The sequence below is a fragment of the Notolepis coatsorum genome (assembly GCF_963971535.1).
Source record: "Notolepis coatsorum genome assembly, chromosome: 4".
Classification (NCBI taxonomy): domain Eukaryota; kingdom Metazoa; phylum Chordata; class Actinopteri; order Aulopiformes; family Paralepididae; genus Notolepis; species Notolepis coatsorum.
In genome coordinates, this window is record NC_140168.1 from 83,526,757 (window position 1) to 83,546,756 (window position 20,000).

The 20,000-nt window shown below is 43.5% G+C and overlaps 1 protein-coding gene across 1 annotated transcript in view; it reads left to right on the plus strand.

Annotated features, from left to right (window-relative positions):
* Positions 1 to 20,000, plus strand: part of col14a1b (collagen, type XIV, alpha 1b) — a 334,004-nt gene that overhangs the window by 242,854 nt on the left and 71,150 nt on the right. The window contains exons 21-25 of the mRNA XM_084312005.1: positions 2,899 to 3,038; positions 5,439 to 5,562; positions 11,122 to 11,265; positions 14,805 to 14,969; positions 18,084 to 18,122. Of these exons, the coding sequence (XP_084168131.1) occupies positions 2,899 to 3,038; positions 5,439 to 5,562; positions 11,122 to 11,265; positions 14,805 to 14,969; positions 18,084 to 18,122 (612 nt within the window). The remainder of the gene's footprint in view (positions 1 to 2,898; positions 3,039 to 5,438; positions 5,563 to 11,121; positions 11,266 to 14,804; positions 14,970 to 18,083; positions 18,123 to 20,000) is intronic.

The following is a 20,000-nucleotide window of genomic DNA, read 5'->3' on the forward strand; positions in this document are numbered from 1 at the left end:
GGATCACGGTCTATGTAGGTTTGGGTTTAGTTTATTCCTGTGTGCTTTGGATGTATTTTGGGGTTTCTCTGGTGCGTTGTCAATCACCAGACACCAGTTAATTGCCATGCAGCATGGCAGGTGTGTGGGCTTGATTGCTTCTAGGGGTTTCTCTATCTGAAGTGCTTTTTGTTTCTTGATTGTTTTCAACTGCTAGGCAGTGGTGGTTATTTAAAAAAAAAATCCCATTTCCTTTATCCTGGTGTTTTGTGTTTTCTATAGCTTTTATTTTTATTTATTTCAGTGTTCTTGTGTTTCCCCCACCCTATCTCATTGCTCTTACCCCGCATTACCCCACTTACCCCTTGTGTGTGTGTCTGCATGTGTGTCCTACACCCCCTCCCCCCAATCCTGACAAATATATCTGTATACATTGCCTAGAAGTTAGACCAATAAGAATAAATATAATAATGACTATTATTTTTTTTATTTTTTTTGAGGACTGGGCATTTATTTTCATTTGCAGGGTTGACAACAGCGCTCTATTCTTTTTTTTTCTTTTTATAATTTTATTTTCATTTTCAACCAGCATGGGTACAGGATATGGTCAGTATCAAACAGACATGTATAATCCACTTTGGTTATTTTTTCCACCCCCAATCCCTCCCATCAGCCCCCCCCCCCCCCCCCCCCCCCCCCCCCCATTCCCTTCCATCAGCCCCCCCCCCCCAAACACTGAACTAACAGAGACATACACATCAGATACGAAAATAAGTAAAATGCAAACGCAACAAAACAAAAACACATTCACATCTTCAATATCTCTTACACGTGTCCCATCTTGCCCTGAAGTCTCAACATGGTCCTATAGAGTCAACTATGGAAGTGTACACATCTTTACATTTTCCATATAAGTCAAAAAAAGGTTGCCATGTCTTATAGAATCTATCCGTAAAGCCTCCTAAGGTGCATCTCATCTTTTCCAAGTGTAGGAACCCCATCACATCTCTGGTCCATTGGACATGTGTGGGAGAGGCCTCCTGCTTCCACATCATAAGTATTACGCCCAGGGGTGTAGCTCCAGATTCTGGGCCCCATGAAAGAATGTATTTGTAGGCCCACAGAAATTTTTTTGGCCATTTTTTTATTGATGAAAACGCATAATATGGTTTTTACCTATACATTCGGATCAGCAGTTCAGCACCTGCACTGTTGGTGGGTGAGCCTAGTAAAGGATGTCGCATTGCGTTCATCTTCAATGAATGGACCAATGCAATAGTCTACCAAAGCCCCCCATCTCTCTATATATATCTCACACACACACACACACACTTCAGAAACAAACATAGTATCAATGAGAGCATCAATAATACACCTGAGTGATGTCTAGTAAAAAAAAAAAAAAAAAAAAAATTGTTTAATTAATCTAAAGTGGTTTTTTTCAGGCATATTTGGAAATTGAGGACATCAGATTCAGATTCAGAGTTTTATTTGCCACATGGAATCAATGCAATCAGAGTTTCTTCATACACAATCATAAATATCATACCATGGACAAAAGGAGCAGGAAGAAGAATAAATCTTATAGTTACCTGCCCCTTATTCCTAAACTAAACAAGTATGTACTTGATGGTCGGCATACAACCTAATTTACACAAAATAATCATTTATACCATATACAAGAAACAAACAATCCACAGTTTAAACAAGAAAAAGTTACATAATAATAATAATAATAATAATAATAATAATAATAATAATAATAATAATAATAATAATAATAATAATAATAATAATAATAATAATAATAATAATAATAAAGAATAAAGAATAAAAGAAAGGAGAAAAAAAATATCTGTTGCGTACAAAGTCACAAATTTGCATATAACGGAAGAAATTAGTCAGAGGGATGTCATGTTTTTGAGTCAGCTGAGTAAAAGAGGCAAAGACATTGTCAATATACAGAATGACTATTCTGATCAGAAATGTCACTCTCTTCGTCTCCCCACCTACAATATATAGCCTACAGTTATGGAATTATGGACTTCTATCTCATGAAATGTGGTCGCTAAGACAAGATTCTATCAAACTGGGAGCGGGCAGCCTAATGTGTATCAGTCTGGGGGAGTCCAAGAGACTGCTCTCTTGACTTGTATATATTATTAACCATTGACTAGACGTACATTCATTCATTCAATCTTTATTTCAACTTGAGGGGCCCTCATTTTCAATGAAGTTGAACATACATAATACATGCATGATGAATACAATAATTATACAATAAACCTCACCCTGTGCCTTGTAAAACAATATCCGTTCTCACCCTGTGCCTTGTACAACAATATCAGTTCTCACCCTGTGCCTTGTACAACAATATCAGTTCTCACCCTGTGCCTTGTAAAACAATATCAGTTCTCACCCAGTGCCTTGTAAAACAATATCAGTTCTCACCCTGCCCTGGAGAATGTCCCCTGTGCTAAGAATTTCACACAATGACCTGCAATTCACAGTTTTTTACATAATAATACAACATAGCCTTGCATCTCTTTGGCCCAGAGCCTCCTTGAAATGAAATTCATCCATCAGTCGGCACTTTTGTATTAAATATTTACTTAACTCACAGGGCTTGTATGGAAAACACATGGCAAACACAGCAATGAAGAATAGAAGAATATTCACAAAATAAAATGCAGATAAGAATCTCTCTCTTACCCCAAAACTGTTTGTCTGTATTTCTGTCTCTCTCTCTCTCTCTCTCTCTCTCTCTCTCTCTCTCTCTCTCTCTCTCTCTCTCTCTCTCTCTCTCTCTCTCTCTCTCTCTCTCTCTCTCTCTCTCTCTCTCGCTCTCTCTCTCTCTCTCCCCCTCTCTCCCCCTCTCTCCCCCTCTCTCTCTCTCCCTCTCTCTCTCTGGTATCTCAGTGTGTAAGGCGGCCAAGGCAGACCTGGTGTTCCTGGTGGATGGCTCCTGGAGTATTGGTGATGATAACTTCCTGAAGATCATCCGTTTCCTGTACAGCACCACCGGCGCCCTGGGCAAGATCGGACCGGACGGCACACAGGTCCATTTCTTCACCTCAAACCTTTCATTTGTAGACCATAGCCAAGGATCAAAGGTAGAATAATGTAAATGCTGTCAAACAGTGACCTCTAGACAAAAGAGCTCCACTTGGTCTTTTGTTTTGGTCTCACGTGGCGGTTGGGTTTAACCCTTTCACCGCCGCACTACCAAATGGTTAACCCTTTCACTGCGACAATACACAGAAGGGTAACCCTTTTCACTGCCACACACAACAGCAGGTTAACCCTTTCACTGCCACACTACAGAAGGTTAACCCTTACTATCACACTACCGACGGTGTGATAGTAAAGGGTTAACCTTCTGTAGTGTGGCAGTGAAGGGGTTAAGTGGCTATAAGAGATGGGTTGCTCTTGCTGGCCACATAGAGAGGTTCTGGAGAAATTCACAGTATAATCAGTTACTAAACTCCAACCCACACATTCACATTTACATTCTGTTATTACTGTACCACCCATTGTGACAACAGCCTTGTGAGCTCCCGCACACAAACATGATGGAATTCAAGTTCATGTTTGTATTGATCACATAGGCAGGCTACACATGGTGTATAGGCTACATCATACATGGCAGTGAGATTCATTGTTCTTGTATATGCTCTCGTATTATTGTTTATATAGGCTACCCAATACTGACATCAAAATAGATTGTATGCCTCTAGAAATCATATGCAGCAGGTAGAAAATTTACGGAAAATCCGTCGCGATTTGGAATAAAATTGATGAGAACTTTAATCCCTGGGTATTAATAGAACAAAACGGAAAAGGTCAGTCATATTCCAGCACGGTCTTTATTAGTGTTTGCGCTGCCCAGGCAGCAATGGTTAATAGATATCATATCCGACATCACCGTACGTGTACACGTCTGTCAGCCTGTCACATATTTCTCCATAACACGCTTCCCTCGGCTTAGTCCATTTTTCCACATTTCATGGGGGTGTTCCATTACCGTATATGGTTAATCGGGGCGGTTTTGGTATGCAAATACGTGAAACGTGCACGAGCCTCAGCGTAGGAGCAAGGTGATATTTATCATGACAGGTGTGCGTAGGACCTGTGTACGTACGCACGTGTGATAAATCCCGTTTTTTTTGTGCGTGCACATATTCTAAATTCTGTGCTTACGTGTGGAAATAGAACATTTTCTAAGAAAACTTGATAAATGAGGGCCCTGGTTAATACAGTTTATTAACTCAGTCCAAGTATCAATACAAATAATAGTCAGAGAATGACTGGATGACTCTCAACGAGGTGACTAGCTAGGACACCTGGACTGAGAGGACCCCCACTGAATGAGGAACACCTTTATACCTACAAAACTGAGAGGGTTGGGGGCCATAGGTATAAGGGTGTCATGACATTTTGGGGAAAGGTGGGGGGATGGTTTATTGGTTAAGAATGAGGCATGAGGGTAGGAAGGGAAGATGGGTGAGGGAGATCAAAGAGAGGTGGGGGAAGGGAGTTTTATCTCCCACAATCTCAACAGTAGCATTGTAGACCTTTACAAAAAACAAGACCATTTCAATGTGACCTGTTCAATATATATATAGGCTACAGAGCATTCACAGCATTCTATTTCAAATTTATTTTGAAGATATACCTGTATTTGCAATTCACGCCAAGCAAACCTTTTGCTCAAAGGAACACCGGTTGCGCCGCCCAGAACGAAGCGTGACTTTGTATGCATTCGCACCGCCTCCGAATTTGGTTTTGCATTGTATTTGAATGTACAGTTAAGAGTTGCCTAAAACATTGAAGGCACACAAATGACTCGGAGACATTGGATACATAATCAAACAACACGATTCACCTTGAAGGTTTCTTCAGGTACTGTAGAGGGACAAGTGTCTCATCAGAAAACATGAATAAAGTACTGGCACAGGGGGAAAAAGGTACATAATGTACGTTATGTTAAATATATTTATGTATTGTATCTGCAAAATTCCCAAACAAATGCTGCAACCAGGGGTTAAACCAACATTCATTGCTCTCACCACAATCTAACTAAGATTATTAGAGTTAAGGTTCGTTTTAACATTCACGTAGCGGTTATGGTTAAGACATAACGTTAAGGTTAAGGTTAGGGTTCCATTCCCAGCAGGGGAACTTAAACGTTTTCTGAAAACGTAAAAAGGAAAAAGATAAATAATATGTCATGTTTGGACTTATTTGTAATACGTACACATGTTACATTTCCGATACAATATGTAAATATATTATTTATGGCTATAACATAACGTACATTATTTACCCTTTTTCCTGTGGTCAATTAGTAGGCTACTTATCTACATATTTTAAGTGAGATTGGGCTGATAGGGAAGCTTGTGAAGTAACCTGATAAATGTATCTAATGTCAACAGCAATATCTCTCTGGCTCCTGACAGGTGGCCATAGCCCAGTTCAGTGACGACGCCAGGACCGAGTTCAAACTCAACTCTTACAATGACAAGGAGAAACTGCTGGACGCCATCAACAGAATCAGCTACAAGGGAGGGAACACTAAGACAGGCAAGTACTGTGACTGCCCTCTAGTGCTGGGAGGTATAATTGAAATATGAAGGTACACCATCATGGATCCATGTAGGGCTGCTAGGCGGTAGGGGTGTAACGGTATACAAAAACCACGGTTCGCTACGTACCTCGGTTTTGAAGTCACAGATCACGGTTAATTTCGGTACAGTGGGGTAAAGTTTGCAGAACGTGGCTTTCCAAGTTCCACTCGGGGGTGACGTAGTGTGCAGTTACTGTTAAGTAGGGCTGTCAACGAATATTCTATATTCAAATGAATAAACAACTTATCGAAAATACATTTGATTGTAAATGTTATATTAGGTTGTGAAAAAGAATTCAACAAAGAAGTTCAACTTCTCGCGTGGGCCTGAATGCACTGCATGGCGGATAGAAGACACGCAACGTCACTTTCATTGAGCTGAAGAACGTGCCAGTAGTAACAACAACAACAGCAATGGCGTGATGGCAGATACCCAACTCGGTCGCGAAGACAGTGATTTGCAATCTACAAGCCCTATTTGGAAATACTTCAGATTTTGATCAACTTGTGAAACCTCGAGACAAAGTTATATGCAAGCTACATAAACTATAGCTGGCCTACCTTCTTTTTGTATCCTAATGATATTTTGGGAGTTCTAGCATCAATAATGTAAGTATCCTACTTTTCAGTTTTTAGCACTTTATTGTAAATCATCCCTCAGGATAAAACTAAATGGGAGTTTTTCAGCAACTTTTCAAGAGTCAGCAACACAATAGACAATAGTGTCATCCGCATAGAGTCAGCAACACAATGGACAATAGTGTCATCCGCATAGAGATGAACCCGACAACCCCTCAAAGAAGAGACAATATCATTCATATAAATAGTAAATAAAAATGGCCCCAGGATTGAACCCTGCGGTACTCCCTTTGTAATGGGCAAAGATTCTGACTGGACATTTGTCATTTTTACACACTGATAAATAGCTCTGAAACCATTTGTAGGCAGATGTGTCAAAGCCAACATTCATTAACTGTTGCAATAGAAGAGAGTGGTCAACTGTGTCAAATGCTTCTGACAGATCTACAAAAAGGGCAGCACAATGTTTTCTTTTGTCAAGGTCAGATACTATATAATTTACAACTAGAGTAGTGGCTGTGATATGTTTTGCCCTAAAAACCTGATTGACGTGGGCTCAATACAGAGTGATCTGAGAGATGTCCTGGTTCAGTGGAGAACACGTCCCCTGTGTCTCTGGACCAACTCATTTAGTACCTGTTTCTGATCCTGGTTCAGTGGAGAACACGTCCCCTGTGTCTCTGGACCAACTCCTTTAGTACCTGTTTCTGATCCTGGTTCAGTGGAGAACACGTCCCCTGTGTCTCTGGACCAACTCCTTTAGTACCTGTTGCTGATCCTGGTTCAGTGGAGAACACGTCCCCTGTGTCTCTGGACCAACTCCTTTAGTACCTGTTTCTGATCCTGGTTCAGTGGAGAACACGTCCCCTGTGTCTCTGGACCAACTCCTTTTGTACCTGTTTCTGATCCTGGTTCAGTGGAGAACACGTCCCCTGTGTCTCTGGACCAACTCCTTTAGTACCCGTTTCTGATCCGGGGTCAGCTGCTCCCCCAACGGCACTGAGTCTGGTTCTGGTTTGGCTGTAAAAGGAGGAGGGGAGAGGGAGAACAACACATCACGGGCCACCCATTTTTTTTTATCCTCTTTTTCTCCGCCTGATTTTTCTATTTTTCTCCCCATCCCAATTTAGTCGTTATGCCAATTCCCCCCCCTCCCCTACCTGGTTGTTGTGCGCATGTTCCTCCTACTGGTCGGTACAAGGGAACCCTGAAGTATACCACACGCTTCCTCCGACACATGTGGAGACAGCCAGCGGCTCTCTTTTCACCTGGCAGCGAGGACTCTCATTGGTGAAGCGTAACGCGTGGGAGGTCACGCTGCCTTAACCATTTCCTGCCTTTCGCTGAGCAGGCGCCCAGACCTGACCTGTAGGCGTCGCTGTCCACAACGCCAGATTACCACCCACAACTTCCCTCCCCCTAACTCAGCCAAACGAGTTAGTATGACGACCGGCCCATGCCGCAGGGCAATGCTGACTCCGGGAGTCGAGACCGCAGCCTCTTGCATTGGTGACGAGCGCAATCTCCGCTACGCCACCCGACCGTCCTCCAGGGCCACCCATTTCTTAAGCAGATCGATAATGGTATACCTTGGTGAGGTGTCTTCGTCTCGGCTGTCGTACTCGTGGGGACGAGGACCATCACCCTGTCACCCTGTCACCCTGTCACAAACTCTCTGGGCTGCGCGCCCCAGTTGTATACTTGCGCTTGTGCCATCTGGGCTGCCGCCATGTGTTCCCTCACCATTGGCCAAATGGTTGCCATTCTCTCTCGTATCTCCTCGACATGTTCCACCATGGTTCAATGGGGTGATGGCTGGTATTCCCAGGCCTCCTTGGCGAAGGTCCAACATCACTCAGGGCCAGGGCTTGACATTAACTTGTTGGCTCACCAGCCACTGTGGCTAGTGCCGGTTTTCCAAAGTCACTAGCCACTCAGCATTTTCACCAGCCAATAATCACACACACACACACGCACGCACGCACGCACACACACACACACACACACACACACACACACACACACACACACACACACACACACACACACACACACACACACACACACACACACACACACACATAGACACATAGACACATAGACACATAGACACACACACACTAACCAGATATCCAGTTCACTCACACACACACACACACACACACACACACACACACACACACACACACACACACACACACACACACACACACACACACACACACACACACACACACACACTCTATCCAAATATCCAAATATCCAGTTAATTTCTATAGTGTAAAGTTTGAGAGAGAGAGACAGACACTCTCATTACGCGTGACGCAAGTAAGCGCGCACAGCGTTCCGAGAGAGAGAGAGACTCTTCACTATGACTCTAAAACAGTGACGCTGCACGGTCTACCCGCGGGTAAGAGTGACGGAGTTACACGCCACTGCCGAATTCTACCCGCATTTGGTGGGTGTTAATGTCAAGCCCTGCTCAGGGCTTTTGGCCATAAAGTAGCTCAAAAGGACAGAAGCCCCTAGTGGCACCTCCCTAATGGAAAACAACAGGAATGGGAGCAGCTGGTCCCAGTTCCTCCTGTCCGCCTCCATCGCCTTTTTTGAGCATCTGTTTGAGGGTTTGGTTGAACCTCTCCTCCAGGCCTTCTGTCCCGGGATGGTAAACAGAGGTTCTTAGTTGATTTACCTTCATTCGTCGACAGAGGTCTTTCATGATCCGTGACATAAAAGGGGTGCCTTGGTCTTGTGGGATGTGGAAGCACGACTAGTCACTTCCTGTCCACTATGGTCACCTGCTGGAGGGCGCTGGTGAGCTTCACGTCTTCCAGCTGTGCGGTCCCGAATCGGCCGGCCAATGCCCTCACCTCGGCTCTCCTCTTCTGGGTTGAGGGGGAATATGTCCCCTAGGGCCGTGTCTCCCTCCTCCTCCTCCTCGTGTGGGGTCATCCCCTCATCGCCCCTCGCCGTCACCTGCCCAGCTACCTCTTCAGCCACCTTTGCCGCTGTGCTGGACTCTTCCTCTGAGAGCGGGTCTGTTGAGTCCTCTGGGTCGACATCCTGGAAGCCACAGAGGCGCTGCCTGGGAGGGGGGGGTCCTCGAGGCGGTCGTCTGCCATCCCCGGCAAGACTCACCCACAGCAGGCAGAAAAGAGGGAGATCACGGCCAATCAGGATGTCCACGGGGAGGTCCGGCACTACCCCTGCTGGCCCAGTGTACGTCCCCCTTGTGGTTTGTAGGATGAGGGTCGTAGGGTATATTCCCGGGTCTCCCCGTGTATGCAGGTGACCCCCACCTTTCCGGCCACTCACCAGCCTCACCAGCGTCACTGTACTCCTGGAATCCAGGAGAGCTGTGGCGTCCTTCCCATTGGCTTTGATGGGGGTGAGGGGGGAGTCCCGGCCCTCCTGGACCCAGCACGTGGTCAGTAGCCCACAGAGTCGGGCCGCCATGGGCGTCACCTCATCAGACTTTCTCTTTTGAGCACTTATCCTTATCATTAGGGCACAAGTATCTTGTGTTTTATTATAATTAAATTGGAGTGTAACTTGGACAATATTTCAAAAGCACCAAAGAATAATGAGATAGAAAGATTAAATTTCTTACAAAAAAAAAAACAAGAAAATATCCAAATAAATGGTGATTTCCATCTCTCTCTCTCTCTCTCTCTCTCTCTCTCTCTTTCTCTTTCTCTTTCTCTTTCTCTTTCTCTTTCTCTTTCTCCATCTCTCTCTCTCTCTCTCTCTCTCTCTCTCTCTCTCTCTCTCCCTCCAGCTTTTGCTAAATAATGCTTTGGAACCGGAGGCTTTTGAAATATCAAGTCACGATGATATTCAGGCATGGGCGGCTAAGTGGCGCAGTGGGCAAGTAGCTCGCCAGTAATGCAGGAGATGCTGGGTTCGAGCCCAGCTCTCGGCATTGCTACCAGCTTGGCTGGTCGTTCAAACTAACACAATTGGCAGTATTAGAGGTGGGAAGCTGGTGGGTGGGGATCGGACTTGTGGACAGCGACTCCTACAGGTCGGTTGGTGCGCCTGCGCAGCAGAATCAGGAAGCAACGCGGGCGGCGTGACCCTCCCACGCAGACCCTCGCCGCTGAGAGATTGCGCTGTGCAGGTGAAAAGATGCGACGGCTGCCTCCACGTGTACCGGAGGGGACACGTGATGCAAGGCTTCGTCCACATTGCAGCTGGCTTGTGGGAGGCATGGTCTAACAACGTTCGAGACAGGGGAGGGTAGAATTGGACAATACAAGATTGGGAAGGGAGAAAAATAGAAAATGGGAGAAAAAGTAGATAAAAAAAAATATATATGATATTCTGGCCAGTTTGATCCGCTGTCTGACTGACGATGAGAAATATAGCACGCTGTTTGTAAATGTATGCTTACATAGATTAACAGTTTCTGAGTAATAAAAAAGGTTACGTAAAATACGTTTTTTTGTACTGTATGGAATACCGTTGACCCTTATTTAATAAAATTTCAAACCTTTATTTTAACTTAATTCAAAAAGTTGAGGTTGCCCTCATTTGCAACAATGTCGAGTTACATGCCAGTTAAATAACTATTTTGAATTACACAGGTGGAGGAGGTAGGTTACTTTTCCCTTTCTGTGTCTACCTTGGTGCCAATGCCTGTGCCTGATTCTCTGGGTCTCTCTGGGTCTCTCTGGGTCTCTCTGGGTCTCTCTGGGTCTCTCTCTCTCTCTCTCTCTCTCTCTCTCTCTCTCTCTCTCTCTCTCTCTCTCTCTCTCTCTAGCATCTAGTATGAGAAAGACACTATTTTCACAATCGAAGGGGACATGAGAATGAAAATCCCAGACGTCCTATTGGTTCATAGTTTGATTGATAGGTCCCTGCTTCCCCATATTAATTTCAGGTTGTGAAGGTGGGTGGTTGACTTGATTGATTGACTGGTTCTTTTGTCCTATCAGGTCGGGCCATCCAGCATGTGAAGGAGAATATCTTCACGGCAGAGGACGGGATGAGGAGGGCGGTCCCCAATGTCCTGGTGGTGCTGACGGACGGACGGTCCCAGGACGACGTCAACAAGGTGGCCAAAGAGATGCAGATGGAAGGTCAGAACTAGGACCAGCTCAAGTCATGGCTCTAGGCAGCAGCTCTATAGCTCCACAGAAGTGTTCCCGCCCTCTAACAGCCACCGTTTCTGCCCTAGGAGGCTGACATCTGGCATGGAGGTCAAGTGTTTGCTCTTGTTTACTTCATTTCACCATTATTTCAACTCGTGAGACACTGCGGTTGCCATTATTTACAGCTTTGACGATCTTACAAGACACAGTTTATCAGCAGATTCATACATATAGGCACAATAAATAAGAATAAACAATAAAAGTCTGTTACACGTTGACTCACAGTGGTCGGAGATCATACTTTTAGTTTTAAATGCAGAAAAAGAAGGAAGAATCTCCAACTTCAGAGTCAGTTGGAGGGCATTCCAGCCGGTATTGGCAGCATCAAAGGAAAAAGCTGTTTTTCCTAGTTCAGAGTTTTCCTAGAGTTCAATCTCTGTTTTAGGTTAACATTTTCATTTAGTCATTTAGCTGACGCTTTTCTCCAAAGCGACTTACGAGTTCTGTACAACAAGTTAGGAGGAACTTTTGGTTGTCAAACAGTGTTGAAATGTGGTAGTATTAGCATTAGTAATATAGGCACAGTAGATTACTTAGTAGTAAAGTGCATAATAATTTTTTTAATTTATTATTTTATTTCTGATATTGTTTGAAGAAGTGTGTTTTTAATCGACCTTGGAAAATTGGGCACGTTTCGGCTGTCCTGACTGTGGTGGGAAGTTCACTCCACCATCGTGGAACGAGGACAGAGAATAGCCTGCTTCGCTTTAAGCCCAAATAGGAGTGGGTCTCAGGCAGCCATATGATGCATAGCGTAGCCGTAGGGGGTCTTGAGGGTGTGTAGTTGGAGACCATTACGGTTAAGGTGCGATTAAGGTTAGGCGGCAGGTCTCTCCGCTCACGGAATGCCATGTCCGTATCAATAGACTATGAAGGTTTTTATGTTTTGGATAACGTTAAGCTAACAAACCTTGTGCGTATATAATATTTTTTTTTTATCCACTTTTTCTCCCATTTTCTATATTTTCTCCCATCCCAATTTCGTATCATCCAATTCAACCCTCCCCTGTCACAAACGCTGTTTCTTGCCTCCCACAAGCCGGCTGCAATGTGGACTAAGTCATACATAGCACAAGTCCCCTCCGGTACCTGAGGTAACAGCAGTCGCATCTTTTCACCTGCGCAGCTCGATCTCTCAGTGGCGAGGAGTAACGCAGCCCAGCGTCTCCAGATTTCGTGGCGAGCGCCTTGCCCACTACGCCACGTAGCCGCCCACCTTGTGCGTATATATTATATATCCATGCTCCTCAGCAGAGTTTTCTGTTTCATTGGCACAACCAGTTGTTATATTAAATATTAAATAATAAACGAGAACCCTCAAAAACCACTCGAGTTCAGTTTAAAACGGCGAGTACTCGAGCAATCGGGTATATTATATATTGGGGGTGACAGTGGCTCGGGAGGTAGAGCAGTCGTCTGGTCATCTGGAGGTTCCCAGTTTGATTCCCGCTCCTCCGGGGCAGCGTGTCAAAGTGTCCTTGAGCAAGACACTTAACCCCTAATTGCTCCCGATGAGCAGGTTGCCTCCGCCGTCGGTGTGTGAATGTCTGCGTGAACGGGTAAAATGTGAGGAACAAATTGTAAAGCGCTTTGGATAAAAGCACTATATAAATGCAGCCATTTATTATAACTGACATGCTCAATTATAGCTTCCATCACTCAACAAAACAACTTGCCTTTTTTGTGTAATTTCACACTTTTAGCATCCTGTGTAGCTCAATGGTGCTCGGAGTGCTTTCGGCTTTGAATACGGTACCAACTGTAGTATAATTGTTATCCCCCCACACACCTACCATAGACAGGCTGTTGTTCTCCAACACTCAAGTTCTGTCTACCCTCCTCCATTGATCAACCCCTTTTGTCCCCATCAGTCACCAACCCCCCCCCCCCCCCCCCCCCCCCATGTCTACCCCTCCCCCTCCTAGCCCAAACCATGCCCCCCCCCCCATCTCCTCCTTCTCCTACCCCCCCCCCCCCCCCCCCTTCCAATCCAATCGTCTCCCTCACCTGGACACACCCACCTTCGATTACTATATACAGTAGATCAGCGTGTCCCATGTCTCAGGGAGGCGGGAGCCACGTTACGAGGGACTCGCCGGGTCTCTCAAGCCAATTCTCCTGGGTTATAAGCTTAATAAACCTTGTTAACTACATCTACGTTTTTTTGTCTGAGTAAATCCTTACTCACATTATATTTACCCACACAACACTGTCGGGGTTAAAGTGCTTGGTACCATAGTACTAGAAAAGAGCAATCCTTGGGAAGGAAGGACTCTACAGTAGCTAACTACAGTATGTGTTGTCAGGAGGACTCTACAGTAGCTAACTACAGTATGTGTTGTCAGGAGGACTCTACAGTAGCTAACTACAGTATGTGTTGTCAGGAGGATGGTTGGGAAGGAAGGACTCTACAGTAGCTAACTACAGTAAGTGTTGTCAGGAGGACTCTACAGTAGCTAACTACAGTATGTGTTGTCAGGAGGACTCTACAGTAGCTAACTACAGTATGTGTTGTCAGGAGGATGAAGGAAGGACTCTACAGTAGCTAACTACAGTATGTGTTGTCAGGAGGATGAAGGAAGGACTCTACAGTAGCTAACTACAGTATGTGTTGTCAGGAGGACTCTACAGTAGCTAACTACAGTATGTGTTGTCAGGAGGATGAAGGAAGGACTCTACAGTAGCTAACTACAGTATGTGTTGTCAGGAGGACTCTACAGTAGCTAACTACAGTATGTGTTGTCAGGAGGATGAAGGAAGGACTCTACAGTAGCTAACTACAGTATGTGTTGTCAGAAGGACTCTACAGTAGCTAACTACAGTATGTGTTGTCAGGAGGACTCTACAGTAGCTAACTACAGTATGTGTTGTCAGAAGGACTCTACAGTAGCTAACTACAGTATGTGTTGTCAGGAGGACTCTACAGTAGCTAACTACAGTATGTGTTGTCAGGAGGACTCTACAGTAGCTAACTACAGTATGTGTTGTCAGAAGGACTCTACAGTAGCTAACTACAGTATGTGTTGTCAGGAGGATGGTTGGGTTGGCGTAGGGAATCCGTAGCAAACGTCCAACTCCCCAAGCCGAGTATTTTATTTTATTTTATTACGGATCCCCATTAGCTGGTGCCATAGCAACCAGCTAGTCTTCATAAACATACAAAAACAATTATTATTGCAAAACAAAATTATTAAAAGTCAGTACTCAACACACAATGCATAATGAAACTAACAATTAAGATGGCTAAAATCACACGCAAGCACAGGAACAGAAAAACAAAGAAAACAAAACAAAATACTTTACAGTGTTAAATACAATTTAAGATTATTTTAAAAAGTGAATCTACTGTAAATGCAGCGGCGGGTTTTGAGGCAGGTTATTCCAAAGAGTTAATGCTCTAAAAATAAAAGAGTAGACGCTTCACTAATTTTTCATTATTACATGGTATGCTTCTGTCTCCTCGTCAGGCTTCATCGTGTTCGCCATAGGCTTCGCCGACGCCGACTACGGTGAGCTGGTCAGCATCGCCAGCAAGCCGAGCGAGAGACACGTCTTCTTCGTGGACGACCTGGACGCCTTCCAGAAGATCGAAGAGAAGCTGGTCACGTTTGTCTGCGAGGCCGCCTCCGCTAGTGAGTGGCCTCAACTCACTTACGTTTATTTATTTTTTTATTTACCCAGGGACAGTGCTCATTAATCCACATCTTCAGTTTCCACATCAATGTAAATGTGCCAGAGTTAGCTAATGAGCTAACCATGCGAGTTCACGACGTGTTTTCCTTTTGCACAATTCCGTTTTTTTTATCTCTTCAGCATTATGAGGATTATACATATTAACTCATAACGTCATCATTCTAGGATGTCATCAGTCCTATAGGGCGATATTTCTGAGAACTTAAAATAGTTGGGGATGGGACTATGTTGACTTCCAGCTTCCTGGAAGTTCTCCAAAAGATTATTTTGATTCAGTGAACCCTTCTTGGCGTCTTCAGTATAATACTGACCCAAGGTCCTACTAAAAAATGTATGTTGTCTCACAATGTTTCCTCCTTTATACAATTCACCTCTATTCATGCTGACTCAAGTTCTAGTTCAGGGGTGGCCAACCAGTCAGAGACTAAGAGCCACAAAAAAATGACTGTGGTACCACAAAGAGCCACACCATATACCAGCGTTTCTCAACCTTTTTTTTCAGTCACGGCACCCTTCATGTGTTTATAGGTCTCACCCTCTGGCCTCTGAAGTTGCTAATGTCTTTTTTATTTGGGCCTCACAGGGTTAAAAGTACCCTGTGAGACCCACGGTTGCAAAATTACAAAATCACTTTTAGCCATTTAAAAAAATAATGTTTATTTAAAAAATGTTAAAGGGGAACTATTTTACTATTTCTTTCACTATTTGGGCACTTTTACACAATTCCTGTGAGTCTATGGAACACCTAGGTTTTTTTCCAAAAAAATGCATTGTTTTGTATTTCTAATCAAGTACTAAAAACCGCATTTTTCTACCTCAAGATCTTAAGCCGTTTTGAGGCTGGGCTCCAACCACTGTGTGGCCTGGTGCCAACTGCCACATCAACTGCCACATTATTATGCAGCTGAGAAATCTCTGACATCACAGATATGCACATTTTCAGATGACTCAGTTCAGTGAGGGTGAATATTGTGAGAGGAGAATTGGAAGAATTCGCCAATATGAGAATTAGAGACATATATCCTATTAATATAAGTCCACATAGCTAAGAAACAATGGTAAACACTGAAAAAAGCCATTTATAAGATAGTTCCCCTTTAAGCACATGTATAGTCAATTGGTCCTGTTGTTCAGCCTCACAATGCTATTTGATAGTAAATGTGTTTATATGTCCCACCCTCTGGCCTCTGAAGTTGCTAATTTCTTTTTAATTTGGGCCTCACAGGGTTAACCTCTTAAGCCCGAGATATACAGTAAAAGTGTATATTTTCAGCATTATGTTTGTTTACCATTTATTTTAACTGTTATTAGTGAAATATAAGATTATAGAAATCTCAGGGCATTGAGTCGGAAACCGGCGCATATTGACAGGAGGAAGTGGCACAGCCAAAAGTGAGTGTAGTCTTTTGAAGGAAGAGACTCAGGGCTTTCAAATTTCGAAAAACTACCCTACCCAGCTCACACCAGCCCCTGTCAATCATCTGACTTCTGGATTTACTTTTTAATTTCTCTTATTTTTTGGGATTATCTCCCACAAACCTGAACGTTATTGCCATAAAACAGAACGCAGTTAGTTTCTCTACCTTTCTGTGAACGTCTTGCAAAAAACGGTGTTGCAATATGATGAAAAATGGTGGAGAAATTTACATTATAAAAAAGATGGCAGAATTCAGTACTGTATCTACAAAACCTTCTGTTTAATCATCTTCCCTTTATTCATTTGCTTAGATTTTTCAGGTCTGGTCAATTTTAGCATGGTGTTATTTACAGTCAAAGATATATTTTTTTTAAATAGAATATTTAAATTTTGGTTCTCCTTTGGTTCATTACAATTTACTCAAGCCTAGTAACAGACACACTATTTCTGACACTGATCCATATATGTCCCTAGATTCAGATACCAAGAACATGCAAATGGACCATTTAAAAAAAATTGTAAATGTTTATTCTACGTCCTTATGGAATGAGTGACATAAAAAAAAATATATTTTTTTTATTTTTTTTTATTTTTTTTTATGGATGGAAGAGCCGCACATTGACGGGCAAAGAGCCGCATGCGGCTCGCGAGCCGCGGGTTGGCCACCCCTGTTCTAGTTCAATGCAACTTTTAGCTATAAAAGTTGGGACATTAAAGGGTTGTGAGCTATTAAGCTTTGGTCCTGGGTTCAAACCCTAGGAGGGGGCCTTTCTGTGGGTTTGACCAGCAGGGGGCCTTTCTGTGGGTTTGACCAGCAGGGGGCCTTCCTGTGGGTTTGACCAGCAGGGGGCCTTTCTGTGGGTTTGACCAGCAGGGGGCCTTCCTGTGGGTTTGACCAGCAGGGGGCCTTTCTGTGGGTTTGACCAGCAGGGGGCTTTTCTGTGGGTTTGACCAGCAGGGGGCCTTTCTGTGGGTTTGACCAGCAGGGGGCCTTTCTGCGGGTTTGACCAGCAGGGGGCCTTTCTGTGTGGAGTTTGCATGTTGTCTCCCTGTGTTTGCGTCGAGTGAGACCATTATAACTCTGTAGTCTGTATGATAGCATGTACAATAATGCTGTATATACCGTGTGTATATATATATATATATATATATATATATATATATATATATATATATATATATGTAAAAATGAATATATACAGGTATATACAGACAGATGTGGATAAATATACATACGATATATATATATATATATATATATATATATATATATATATATATATATTTATCCACACCTGTCTGTATATACCTGTATATAATCATGTTTACATATACTGTATGTAGATATTATATCTATGTCTGTATATCAATACTGCTGACAAGACATACACCTATATTTATACACATGCTGTTCACAGGGTGATTTATTTGCAAAAGACACAATTAAATAGTTGTTTGCTTTTACAAGTAAACTGACCTGTGTGCATACTGTACAAGATCAAAACAAATGTGGAACAATGATTGAATATTGCTGATTGCACCTCTAAGGTGTTCCGTGGACATTCAAGTCCATCAAAAGATAAGTCGTGTCTTCTCATGTCTTCCTGTAACTCACCATAAACATGTTGTCTCCCAGCTTGTCCCTTGGTACCGATGAGTGGCAGCGCCACGGCAGGTAAGAAATATGGCCTACATTCATGTGTGTTTTTGTTTTCTTTTCACCGGGGTAGTGTCCAGTCAAAAGTGTCTCAGGGAAGACCATAGAGATAGATGTAACAGTATCACATTGGTCAGAGAGAGATAGGTGACAGTATCACATTGGTCAGAGAGAGATAGGTGACAGTATCACATTGGTCAGAGAGAGATAGGTGACAGTATCACATTGGTCAGAGAGAGATAGATGTGACAGTATCACATTGGTCAGAGAGAGATAGATGTGACCAAAGCGGCACGGTGGTGTAGTGGTTAACACTGTCGCCTCACAGCAAGAAGGTCCAGGGTTCGATTCCCGCTTGGGGACCAGGTTTCCATGATGCCAGTTACCCAGGTGGGGGGTATCTCCCAGGCCTTTCTGTGTGGAGTTTGCATGTTCTCCCCGTGCTCGCAAGGGTTTCCCCCCCCGATAAGATAAACCCAATGGAAAAACATGCACAACAATAGATCGCTAATGCTGTGGCGTCCTTGACGAAGACGGACAGGAGCACTTGGATTGGTCCCCTGGCGTGGCTCACGTTGACGCCTGTCTGCTCCCGGCTGCCCTTAGGGGGGAAGGACGACGGGATGGGTTAATACGAATTGCATGCATGCATCGCATGTGTGCCGATTGATGACCTCGGAGCAGGTCCTAAATTATTATTATTATGTGACAGTATCACATTGGTCAGAGAGAGATAGATGTGACAGTATCACATTGGTCAGAGAGAGATATATGTGACCAGTGGTGCAGTCGCGGTCACACCCGGTTACACGCCGTGTTACCAGATCACTGAGGCAGAAGTATGCGCGATCGCGCACGGATGTGTACTCGCACACAAAAATGCGCTGTATCCATTCGTTGTGACTAGTACCCGGCCACCGTTTTACATAACAAAAAGCGCAGGTAGACTAAGTGTCTGGGTGTTGGCTATCTGAATGCATCTCCCCCTTCATTCTGTGTGACACAGGCAGTGGAGGTGAATACTAATGTGGCTCGGAATTCGTGATGGGGGTCTACCTGCTTATGATATTGAATCAAGCGTCTGTGCTGCGCGCCAGCTTTCCACGCGCACATTCACACAAATAGAGAGCAAGAAGAGCTTGTATGATAGAAAGATTGCACTTGCGTATTATGCACTTGTGTGTGTGTGTGCGTGTGTGTGTGCGTGCATGTGTGTGTGTATAAATCAGTTATGTGCGCATGCACGTACCCGCGCGTGCGCGTGCACGTGGCGTGGCGTGTTACCAGTTCCCATATTAGGACTGCACCACTGGATGTGACAGTATCACACCAGAACAAGATATATAGATGTAACCGTATCACATTGGTCAGAGAGGTATTTGTAACAGTATCACATCAGCTTAGAATGAAGAAACACATACTGTACTGTAGGGTAGAACCCCAGTCTCTCCAGTCCAAGAGAGATAGTGCCATTGGCTTAAAGGTGCTGTAAAAGTGGTATTTTTGTTTGTTAAAATGTTTGTTGTTTGTTAAAAACATGTGGTCTACATGTTAAAATAATAGCTCTACACTCCGACAGCCATCACTGACTGAGTGTCTGGTCAGTAACATGGGGCTCCCAGTCCCTCCACTCTGCAGTAAACACACAATAAATTGTCTGGTATCCTGTTCTCACTTTATCCAATCAGGAGAGATAAGTACCATAATAATAATAATAATAATAATAATAATAATAATAATAATAATAATAATAATAATAATAATAATAATAATAATAATAATAATAATAATAATAATAATAATAATAATAATAATAATAATAATAATAATAATAATAATAATAATAATAATAATCGACCAGTGCAGTAAGCAAATTTGTCTTGACAAGATTTCTTG